This window comes from Lactuca saligna, chromosome 8 (genome assembly GCF_052625555.1).
Source record: "Lactuca saligna cultivar CGN05327 chromosome 8, ASM5262555v1, whole genome shotgun sequence".
Lineage (NCBI taxonomy): Eukaryota > Viridiplantae > Streptophyta > Magnoliopsida > Asterales > Asteraceae > Lactuca > Lactuca saligna.
In genome coordinates, this window is record NC_136424.1 from 1,416,141 (window position 1) to 1,428,740 (window position 12,600).

At 34.3% G+C, this 12,600-nt stretch overlaps 1 protein-coding gene across 2 annotated transcripts; it reads right to left on the reverse strand.

The window, feature by feature from the left end:
* Positions 1-2,433: 2,433 nt before the first annotated feature.
* HDG11 (homeodomain GLABROUS 11) lies at positions 2,434-6,914 on the reverse strand. 2 transcript variants are annotated; one of them, XM_078971526.1, is made up of 11 exons: positions 6,659-6,912; positions 6,361-6,505; positions 6,154-6,271; positions 5,747-5,935; positions 4,921-5,445; positions 4,707-4,808; positions 4,398-4,610; positions 4,026-4,206; positions 3,627-3,901; positions 3,431-3,520; positions 2,434-3,281 (listed from the first exon to the last, which is right to left on the reverse strand). In XM_078971526.1, exons 2-11 carry the CDS (start codon positions 6,477-6,479, stop codon positions 2,853-2,855), a joined length of 2,241 nt encoding a protein of 746 aa, XP_078827652.1. In that variant the 5' UTR covers positions 6,480-6,505; positions 6,659-6,912; the 3' UTR covers positions 2,434-2,852. The 2 variants fall into 2 exon arrangements, with proteins under 2 accessions (XP_078827652.1, XP_078827653.1); XM_078971527.1 differs by having other exon boundaries at positions 4,398-4,592; positions 6,361-6,914.
* Positions 6,915-12,600: the final 5,686 nt, after the last annotated feature.

Consider the following 12,600-nt stretch of genomic DNA (forward strand, 5'->3'; position numbering starts at 1 on the left):
GGATGTAGGTGTTGGAGTTTGAGGCGGTGCTTCTGGATTATGCTCTTGTGATTCGGTTCGGCAGTTGCAAGGTGAGTTATCCTCACTATACTAAGGGGTCTAAGGCACCAAGGGCGGCCCATTAGATTGGATATCCTAATAGTCATTGATATGTTTAGTTGAGTTGGTAATGTATGCCAGTTGATATGCTAGCCGGGTAGAACTGTAGGACTGCCTGTGATATTGATTGATTACCTGTATGTGCATTTATCTGTTACATGTTGACATGTTGTGTGGGGTGGGTTGAGGTTGTACTGCTCTGTGCGGTAGCCAACAAACCCGAGAGTATTCCAGATATGAGCTGAGGGCCCGGTAGGCATTCTAGACTCATACTGAGGACTCGAGAGCATTCTAGATACGAGCTGAGGGCCCGGTAGCATTCTAGACTCGTACTGAGGGCTCAATGGCATTCCAGATACGAGCTGAGGGCCCGGTAGGCATTCCAGACTCGTACTGAGGGCCCAGGGGTAGTCCAGCTTGTAAAGTATATGGACCCAGTGCATGCTGTTCTGTTTTATTGATATTCTATGCTAATGTTGATATTGCTATGTGGACTGTATGTGTATCGGTATTTTGGGGGTATCTCATTAAGCTTTCAGGCTTACAGTTTCAGTTTATTGTTTCAGGTACCTCAGGGGATCGCGACAAGGGCAAGACGTGATCGTACCGCTCCTCCTATTATGTCATTTTTTGGGAAAAGACTCTGATAATCAATGTTTTGAAAACAAAATTGTAATATATTGATGAACTTGACATGTTTTTAAAAGTTTAATTTGGTTTGAAATTTTGGATGTTACAGTAGGCGTATCGTCTATGGTAGTTATGGTGTAGGCTATGGTTTCACTAGGTAATGTTAACGATGGTTCAGGGGAGAAGGGGTAAGTTGGCACATAGAGCGTGATTGTGGTTGTCATAGGAGGCTGATAAGGTGATGGTGGATAGAGATAACGGCAACTTGGCATCACAGTGGAACTCAATGTAAACCAAGGAACAAAGCTTAAAAAGGCGAATGATGTCGGTCAATTGAATCATTCATCTTATCATTCAAAACCTTCGGTGCATCATTTCGAGGAATTGAAAAAGAGAGAAAGAGGAAGAAGGGGTAATAAGGTAATTAAGTGGTTGCCTAAGAGAGCAAATGGAATATGAGAAGTATTAATTTAACTAATAAAAGACCCTCGAGCGTTATGACTATAAAAAAGCACCTCTTGCGTCCAAATCTCCTTAAGATCTTAACACTAAATTAGCCGTACTATAATACAATTAGTTGTACTTGAATGTAATTAGCCGTATTTGAATATAATTTTAAGCCGTTTCCAAATTTTCAAGTACGGGATACCTTTTACCCGTATTATATTAACGTTTTTCTAATAGTGAGAACAGGATTTCGACCGAGTTGCCATCTAACCAAAAAATAAATATAAATTCTTTATTTTTTGGTAATGTTGTGGTCTCTTCTATCATGGGCAATGATCAACTAGTTAAGGAGCTGTTTCTTAGCTTTACTTAAATCTTGCAACTACATGCCAAATCATAGGTAATAATCTAAAACATGTTTACAACGACATTAATGTTAATGATACTCATAGACGTGGGGGGCGGATTTATGTAAAATGGTCTCTCTCTCTCTCTCTCTCTCTCTCTCTCTCTCTCTCTCTCTCTCTATATATATATATATATATATATATATATATATATATATATATATACATTAAATGAATTATTTATTTATTTTAAATACAATGACATAGTATGTGTGAAATTTTTTTTGATGATTTACTTAGACTAGATATATAACAGAAAAAATATATTGCTATTTTATAACCTTAACCTTATTACTAAATATTACTATTACATATAAACCGATAATACTAACATGTGTTGACAGAATGTCATGGTTAAAACTTTTTAAGAGCAAGTAGGCAAATAAAACAATTTTACTAACGTACCCATCTCATTTGAATTGCTTGCATTAGTCAAGCACATGTGGTCCATGAACTAAAGCCATGCACTAAACAAATTGGCCCCTACCTTTCTTTGTAGGTCATGACCTTAAAAAGTGTTAATTCTCTTTTGTTTGAAATGATTGTTAAAATGATATTGGCCCCTACATCCGGCTAACATCTTTTAATTTATTAACTTATTCCTGATATATAATTATAGGATTTGGAGCTAAAGCATATACATATTATTGATATTATTGATTGTATTGGTAAAATATCCAAATATTTTAAAGAACTGTATTAATTACGAGGACAAAATCAGCAAGCCGTGTCTGGTTAGAAATGGATCTGGAACGTACGTATGAAACACCAACTATAACTATTCATATACGGTTACTCAAAGGAAACAAAAAAACAAAGAAACGGAAACGGTAATTGGGTTCAAGAGACATGAATGTGAGGATATTTGTTTATAAATCATGCATATATAGACTGAATTGAAAACAAAGTCAATACCCAAACCATACATGGAAAGACAAGTATGGTGCGTTCTTGACTCCCTCTTCTCAACTAAAATGCAATAAATTTGAAAAGAACAAGAAGCACAATAATTATAAAAAAAGAAAAAGAAAAAAAAAAAAAAACTTAAAAACCAAGAAGGGTAAATGAATGTAGTAGTTGAAGATGGTAAATGAACTATGACAGCGAACAACTAGCACAGTAGCAGGATGATGCAGCAATAATATTAACTCGGCTTCTGCTATTGATGATGAAACTTGCATTAAGAGCATCCCCAACTAACCCCAAAACTTCCCTTCTTCTCATCGATCTCTACGCACATTTAATTAAGAAAGAGAGAGAGATTGTTGATCAGGTGGTGGTAGAAGCATAATTGAAGGAGGCTTTAATTTGGTGGACTGTATTTGTGATCAGGTTATTAACGGTGGTTAATGACTCTGGGCTCATTTTAGCCGACGGCAAACTGCTAACTTGTATCTGAAACACTACAGTAACCAGTGAGCCTGTTGATGTCCCACCAACACAATGATCAGCAGCTACGAGATCTGTAATATTACTGCTGGTGGAAGCACCACCCTGACCCTGTGATGTAAATTCATGCCGGCCGTCGGTTGTGATGATGAAACCGGATGGGAGTAATGGAATATAGGAGGGATCTTCACCGTTCATGGCTATGTTGATTGCCGGCAAGTCAACTGGACAGTATACCACTAGTGACCCCGATGCGTCTGTACAGCTTTCTTGTAGTATTAACATGTTGTTCTGGCTTGGAGTGTAAGCCTGTACGTAATTAATTGTGTTTATTTATTAGTACTATTCGAACAAACAGCTAGCTAGTGAATATATAGTGATGGATGGGTTTATATTTTATCTATAAGTTAAGTGTTGATAATTAAGTTTAACATAGACTTTTAAATTGAATAAGTTACCCTGAGGACCGATATACAGTTCCCTGGGTGAGTCCCGTTGGCGATATGTGCTACTTCTTGTACTGGATTCTGGTTCGACAAAACATCCCACTGCATGCACCAATAAATTAAAAAATTAAAAAGGAGCCGGATATCAAATGAACGCTGAAATTAATTAATTATTTGGATGTATGTACGTACGTACGTACGTACTTACCTGAGGTCTAGTCCTTCCATCTCGAAAGAAATCAAAGACATTCTGTGGAGGAACCGGAAGCCAAATGGTGGTGGATGCGCTAAGTACCATCCCGTTTGGCTGACCTGCAGGATCGGTGGTTTTGTATAGCGTCGCCCGGACCTCAAACTGATCATTCATACCTGAAACCGATGTCCATTGATGACCATTACTAGGATTCATGCCGGAACACAAGTTCTTCACCATTCTTTGTGACAACTTCATCATGCTTCTCTTCCCAGCTGCCGATGGGATTACTGTCCATCAAATCCAACGGAATTATATATATATATATATATATATATATATATATATATATATATATATATATATATATATATATATATATATACACACACACGCGCGCGCGATTGTATGTACCTCCTCCAATATCATGAGACGAAGTGCTAGCCATCATCAAAGAAGCGCTTCTTTCGCATGCCCGTTGAAGACAAGCTAGCCATCTTCTGGCTCCAAAGGCCAAACCACTGTGGACCAAATCTCGATAAAGCCTATCAATCGGGCTTATTTCTTCTACTTCCATATGTTCCACCCATGTAACCTATATACATACGTACGTATTCAAATAAATTAAAACACCATCAATTACTCAACTTGCTAACTTCTTTATATATATATATATATATATATATATATATATATATATATATATATATATATATATATATATATATATATATATATATATATATATATATATATATAATATGGAGTTGATCGAGATTGACAAACCTTTGAATAACCATTAGGAATATCTTGGATCAAACACCCAGAAGGAAGGCGGTGTGCTTTACATCGGGAGTGGGGGTATGCATTATGCTGAGGAAGATCGTACGAAACATTGACCACCGCCCATGACCCTTGCTCAATTTGCTGAACAAACCGAAGAACATAAAACTGCCTGGTGGAAACCAGCGGGGAAAGCACCTGTAATTCTTCATACATCTAGCAAAACTTATACAAATTAAGTTTCAACCGAAAACAAGATACGATATATGAAAACAATAGGAAATCATTGAATTGAAATGTGATGTGATTTACCAATTGTAGGGAGCCACTTAGAGAACCCAATAATCTAGCTTCAAGTGCTTCAATTGTTCTTGCTCTTGACACGATGGTAGGAAACAGTTCCATCCATTTATTCTGCATGTGGCCAAATAAATTAAATTACATCAAGCTCATATGTCTGTAAAACGCAGCACTGCTAATCCGAAATACATAAGCATTGATATTTAAATAAAGGAAGATACTTAACCGAATCCACAAACATGTCCACCAATTGCAAACTGTTCATCATCACAACACCAGAAGCCTTGGATGCTTCAATTCTTACATTAGGCCTCTTCAAGTTATGATCATTAGACCGTGGGAAAACCCTCTTGTAGTTATCAAGATTAAGAACTTCTGTTTGCATCCCGTCCTTTTGACATTTTGTCCACAATGGCTCGTTGGTCTGTACAAGCTTCATCAGTTCATCAATCGCATTACTAGCAATATCAGCCATCAGAGACTTGTCCATGTCGGAAAGGTGCACGATGTTGTGAAACGGAGGGTCAGGATTGACGATGTTGCTAGATGATGCACCAATGGCGGAGCCGGTGAGAAGATCAAGGTCTAAAGAAGGACCACTGTTCATCATCACCATCCTATTCACTGGACCACCACCGTAACTACTGGCCATGGATAAGTCCAGTGAAGACATGTGATTGGGCTGCACCGGTGGGAGTTGCAACATTGGTCTACCTATGTACTTGGCCGCAATGCTCGACACTCTATCCAGCTGTAAAATTACGAAATTACCCGGTAAAACAATTTTATCTCTCCAGTTTTTTCCGAAACATAATAATTAAGAGCACATGGAACCCATGGCATCATGTACAAGAATTCAAGGAGATAACAAGAAGCCAAAAATATATGCGAAAACTACAAGTGCTAGATTATCGCATGCACCCAAATCATCATTCAATTTAATTTTAAGAAAAAAGAGTACATACCAAACCTTACTATATTATCATGCACGTCAAGTTAATTAAATATGGAACAAATGTAAAAGAGGAACTCATCGATTGATCACTTCTTACCTCTTCTTTCAACTGAGCATTTTCGAAACGAAGTTTTTGTTCATCAAAATAACAATCTTCCCCAATCGGAGGACCACCGCATGTTGGGCACACCAAATTCTTCAAGGCCTCTCGTATCACAATGTTTTCGCATCGTATCTTGTCGTTCTCAGCCCTCAATGCACAGTTGTCTGCCCGTTCATGTTGCGCCTATATACACAAAAGTTGGAAATTATATATGTATGTGTGTATATATATATATATATATACACACACGTAGTCGCTGAGAGAGCTAGCGATGCCGGACCCTAAAAGGTGTGTTTGAAACCTTTAAAAATAAAGAAAAACTTAAACGAAAAAAAATCGGCACTCTTAGTAACCTTTTTGGCTTCGTACACAATCAACCAGAAAGTGTAAAGATAAAATACCTTCATCTGGGTTCTTCTATTTTGAAACCAAAACTTAATCTGTCGAGGTGCCAGACCCAACTCTCTGCTTAACTGCATTCTTGTTTTCTCATCTGGGTGTGGGCAATCTTTAAAAGTTCTAAAATTTTCCAACAAAATATAACAAGCTGATTAAGAATTGGTGTTACTTAATTTGCTGAAAAAATCAAGGAGGCAAGAGGATCTTACGATTCAAGAATCTGAATCTGAAGAGCAGTATGACGGTGGTAACGTTTCTTCTTATCAGAGGAATCATGGTGACTACCACTGGCGGAGCCATCTCCTTCTCCTCCTGCACCGTACTCCATCGCCTCTTGTCACCCCGACAAGAGGTCTTCGGACGATATGATGTTAGTGATTATACTAAGAACACTAAACAAATGCACATTACCAGCACCTTATTATACTAACTAATCTCATCTCTCTTGTGGCACTGCTAGTAATAGAACCATTAACGTACAAAACATACGGGAATAGACATGAATACCCGATAAACAAGTTTGACTTTCCGACGAGAAACGCATGGGAAACGGCCGGTGATTTCCAGATATATACACACATAAATTTGGGTTTGTGATAAAGAGAGAGAAGGAAGGAGAAGATTGTGGGGTGTGTTAGAGAGAGTAAATGCTACAAAAATGAAAAGGGAATAAGTTAAGGGGTTGGAGTGGAAGGTGGTAACGTAATTACAAGGGTTTTTAGGAGCTTTTAAGATTGTTTGTCAGTCGAACCACACTCTTCGAGCTTTGAATCCCGACATGACTTGGAAGTGCTTACTGGGTTGTAGTTTTACCATTATGACCTTCAAGGTACGAATATTTAAGTTTTCCAACCACACGCATGGCATCCAAATCAATAGGTAGTATTATTGGAAGAACGCAATACATACATATATCCAGTTGTCACCTCCAAGTATATTTTCATCCTTTTGAAATATATAGAAAATGATAGATAAAACGACACTGAGTCTACGTACTAATAAAATAAGATTGATCACTTATTAAAAGCCGTAAACTTGTGAACAAAAGCTTGTGCCGAATATATCTTTTGAGACCTTGGATCCGAACTTTAATCACGCTGTGTTTCTAAGGAGGCAAATATAGAGACCTTGACACCTAGTACCTTGTCTGCTTTTGATTGAGATCAAAGATTATGGATAGAAACTATGTACCTTGTCTTTTTTGGAACGAGTAACTGAGGCTATTTAATTTGGAATATATATATATATATATATATATATATATATATATATATATATATATATATATATATATATATATATATATATATATATATATATATATATATATATATATATAGGGTAAAGTGAATATACCTAACAACCTTATATGAGCTTAGGTACCTAACCACATCATACTACGTAATTTTGTATCATATCTCCATTGTAATCACCCAAAGTTCTTAAAATTCAACCTCATAACTTGATTGCTTCCAAAATCTTTGGACCTTCACCATTATCTTCCTTCAAATGACGTCTTTCTATCAGAGACCCCCTGGTGAGCTTCATATACTACCGTTGCAAATCAAATGGTGTAGGAGGAATATAATAGTGAATGTTTGAAAATCTTGGAAGTAAATCAAGTTAAGGGTTGAAGTTTAAGAACTTTAGATGATTACAATGGAAATATAATGCAAAACAATGTACTATAATATGGTTAGGTACCTAAACTTATATAAGGTTGTTAGATATATTCACTTTACCCATATATATATATATATATATATATATATATATATATATATATATATATATATATATATATATATATATATATATATATATATATATATATATATATATATATATATATATATATATATATATATGGAAAAGTGAATATACCCTTAAGGGTATATAAGTTTAGATACCCAAACTTATAATAATACGTCGTTTTGTTTAATATATTCATTATAATATTGTTAAACTTCAATCCTTAACTTGATTTATATGCAATATTTTTAAATTTTCACTATTATATTTCTCTTACATCACATCTTTTTGTCGAACACTTACGAGGCTATATATATTATTGTTGAAAATGACAATTATGTAAGACGAGGATAAATATGAAATTTATAAAAATCTTTTAAGTAATTCAAGTTAGAAGTTGAATTATAAGAACATTGGACAATTACAATGTCTTTATATGATACCAAACGATGTATTATGGTGAGTTTGGGTACGTAAACTTATATACCTTTAAGGGTATATTCACTTTTCCCATATATATATATATATATATATATATATATATATATATATATATATATATATATATATATATATATACCGTAAACCCTTTATAAACATATAAAATTAAATGTCTTACGGTTCTTAATGTTTTTTGGTTATCATTTGAACCACTCTCTATATATACACACACACACACACACATATATATATATATATATATATATATATATATATATAGAGAGAGAGAGAGAGAGACTGTTTTAAGAATGATTATCTAGAATTGGAAGGCCTTTTCAGTTTACAAAAATATATGAACTTCTGTAGATTCATTAACATGACTGCGGAATTTAAATTTCTTTGCGGTTCAAATTAAAATAACTTCCTTTATGGCCCTTCGTTAATTTTAATGTTGATCATTTCTTCGCGCCGAAAAAAAAAGATTATTGTTTGATGGTAGAGCTTTCATTGGAAAAGAATGAGGAAGTCTTTAGTTTTAATGTTAAAGAAATATTGATATCATTATCTAGAACTCTATTATGTTTGACATAATGGGCCACGATTGATCAGATGTCCCTACATAATGTTTGAATTGTCCATTAGGAGTGTGTGTGATTTAGAGACCTGAGCTTGCGTGTAACTTATTCCATATTTTGTTTTTGATATGTCAAACGGTTTGCTTTCATGTGGTTGGACATGGTTTATTTGTACTTCCTAATTATTTTTTGCTTATATATGTTTGAAAAGGAAAGAAACATCTAGGAGTGAAAAGAGCTTCATTGGTTATTTATATAGAATCATTTAGCTCAAGCTTTGTAATAAAAACCACGTACATAGGCAAGACAACTTGGACATACCATGTTCATACATATTCTTTTGTTTAAAGTTGGAGGAATTGGTGTCATGTTCATTTATTTTGTCATACTCCCTTATCACAGATAAGGAGTGGTATACCATAAAAAGAGGCTAAGAGAAAGAAGAGACAGATACAGAGATGGAGGATATGTGTGTGTGTGAGAGAGAGAAAGAGAGAGAGAGAGAGAGTGTGTGTGTGTGAGAGAGAGAGAGAGAGGAGCACTCCCTCATTTGCTTCATTTGACAGCACGATCCAAACCTCACACCGAAACCCTATAGGAATGCAGTGTTTACAGCGGTAAAACATGTCATGTAGGCTCTTACCGCACCACACTTCTCTAATCTAATAGAATCCACCACTAGGTCTTAGACTACGTCAGTTTTGTATATGCATTGTCTCCCTTGTTCCTTAGCTACCATGTTCTATAAACATTCACTTGGGTTTCCTTTTGTAACTTATCGAAGTTATGTATGTTCAATCAAGCATCAAGATAACAGTTGTTTGTATTATTTGTTTTTTCCTTTCAGTTCTTAGTATGTGTTTATATATATATATATACACACACACATACACACACACCACACACACTTATGTTGGTTGCTATTAATTTCACAATTTGTTAGAAAATCGGGGGATTGATTATTGAAATGGTGATTTTACTTTTAGATTAAAGTAACTCGATGTTACAATCGAAATCTAAAATATGATAAAACTCAGTATGAGGTTCAAGAATAGAAAATGTAATAAAGTTATGATATAATATATCATATTCAAATGACCAAAAACAAAATAATAATTTTATGCGCCTGAAAAGTGCCAAAACTATCTTGAAGCAGTTTTAGAACCGAGACAAAATTGTCACTAAAACCGGTTCAAGATAAGGGTAAAAAACCGGGTCAAAATTCACAAATTTGAATTTTTATGCATTTTCTATAAAACAATATTAACCCTAGCTGATCCGGTAGCTCGACCTCAACCACGAGCCCTGCCCCGTGGACCCCGCTAAGGGTTACCAGCCACTAGGGATGCTGCCTATGAGCCTCTAAATAATAATGTACTTTAAATAAAGATGCACTCAAACAAGTTTGAAGTCCACACCACCTTTACTTGTTCAACATTTTTCAAGATTAAATTGGTCAAAAAGTTAATATCATTACACTCAAATAAAATTGATAACATAAATCACTAGAAAACCTCCCCCGTTTAAGTGTAGGTTTGATTAACTTAAAACAAAGTCACAACAGAAAACAAATTAATGCATAAATGAAATGTCGTGATGATTGAATTTGACATTAGTATATTACTCATTCCAAATATTCGAATATCAGATGTGTCATTAAGGATTGAACCATTTCTATTCACAGTAAGTACATGAAGATAATACACACAACAATTTACATACTTATAAGTTCTAACTTGACACAATATTTTACTAACATATGTCTTCTCCTTCAATAAGCATATCAAAGATAAGTCTCAAACTTCTTTAAGTGCTAAACTTCATGCTTATATAGGTAGTCATTTCATTCATGCACCTGCAAATACAACTTTTCAAAAGAACAATTACGAAATATAATTCAACCTGTTTTACTTGCAGTTCTGAACACATGCCTTGGGATGGTGTTAATAATGTGTTCCAATCTTCAAATATCAAGCTTTCCGAATTGAATCCAACATCTAACATTACATTATATTGGGTATCTTAACATAAATGAATTAAGGTGGACTTTAAACCCATCACCATAACCGTCTTGTGCCTTTCAGTTCATTGTATGTTTATATATATATATATATATATATATATATATATATATATATATATATATATATACACACACACACACCACACACACACTTGTGTTGGTTGCTATTAATTTCACAATTTGTTAGAAAATCGGGGGATTGATTATTGAAAATGGTGATTTTACTTTTAGATTAAAGTAACTCGATGTTACAATCGAAATCTAAAATATGATAAAACTTAGTATGAGGTTCAAGAATAGAAAATATAATAAAGTTATGATATAATATATCATATTCAAATGACCAAAAATGAAATAATAATTTTATGCGCCTGAAAAGTGCCAAAACTATCTTGAAGCAGTTTTAGAATCGAGACAAAATTGTCACTAAAACCGGTTCAAGATAAGGATAAAAACCGGGTCAAAATTCACAAATTTGAATTTTTATGCATTTTCTATAAAATAATAAGCTGATCCGGTAGCTCGACCTCAACCACGAGCCATGCCCTGTGGACCCCGCTAAGGGTTATCAGCCACTAGGGGCGCTGCCTATGGGCCTCTAAATAATAATGTACTTTAAATAAAGATGCACTCAAACAAGTTTGAAGTCCACACCACCTTTACTTGTTCAACATTTTTCAAGATTAAATTGGTCAAAAAGTTAATATCATTACACTCAAATAAAATTGATAACATAAATCACTAGAAAACCTCCCCCGTTTAAGTGTAGGTTTGATTAACTTAAAACAAAGTCACAACAGAAAACAAATTGATGCATAAATGAAATGTTGTGATGATTGAATTTGACATTAGTATATTACTCATTCCAAATATTCGAATACCAGATGTGTCATTAAGGATTGAACCATTTCTATTCATAGTAAGTACATGAAGATAATACACACAACAATTTACATACTTATAAGTTCTAACTTGACACAATATTTTACTAACATATGTCTTCTCCTTCAATAAGCATATCAAAGATAAGTCTCAAACTTCTTTAAGTGCTAAACTTCATGCTTATATAGATAGTCATTTCATTCATGCACCTGCAAATGCAACTTTTCAAAAGAACTATTATGAAATATAATTCAACCTGTTTTACTTGCAATTCTGAACACATACCTTGGGATGGTGTTAATAATGTGTTCCAATCTTCAAATATCAAGCTTTCCGAATTGAATCCAACATCTAACATTACATTATATTGGGTATCTTAACATAAATGAATTAAGGTGGACTTTAAACCCATCACCATAACCGCCTTGTGCACAAGATCTCTAGTTAACCCATTAGTTAGATTATCAGCTAAATTCAACTCAGTTTTCGCAAATGCTACAGATATCATACCATTCATGATGAGCTCACAAATTATTCTATGTTTAACACCTAAATGTCTAGACTTCCCATTATATACTTGACTATAAGCCTTAGCCAAGGTAGCAACATTATCAAACCTATTAGAAATGGCAGATATTGGTTTGGGCCATAACAAAAGTTTATCTATCAAATTCCTTAGCCACTCAACTTCTTTTTGTAACGTCCCAATTTTCACAATAAGTTTTTTCATTTTTTTTAGAACATGATAGAAGTCATATTTCATAAATCAACCATCC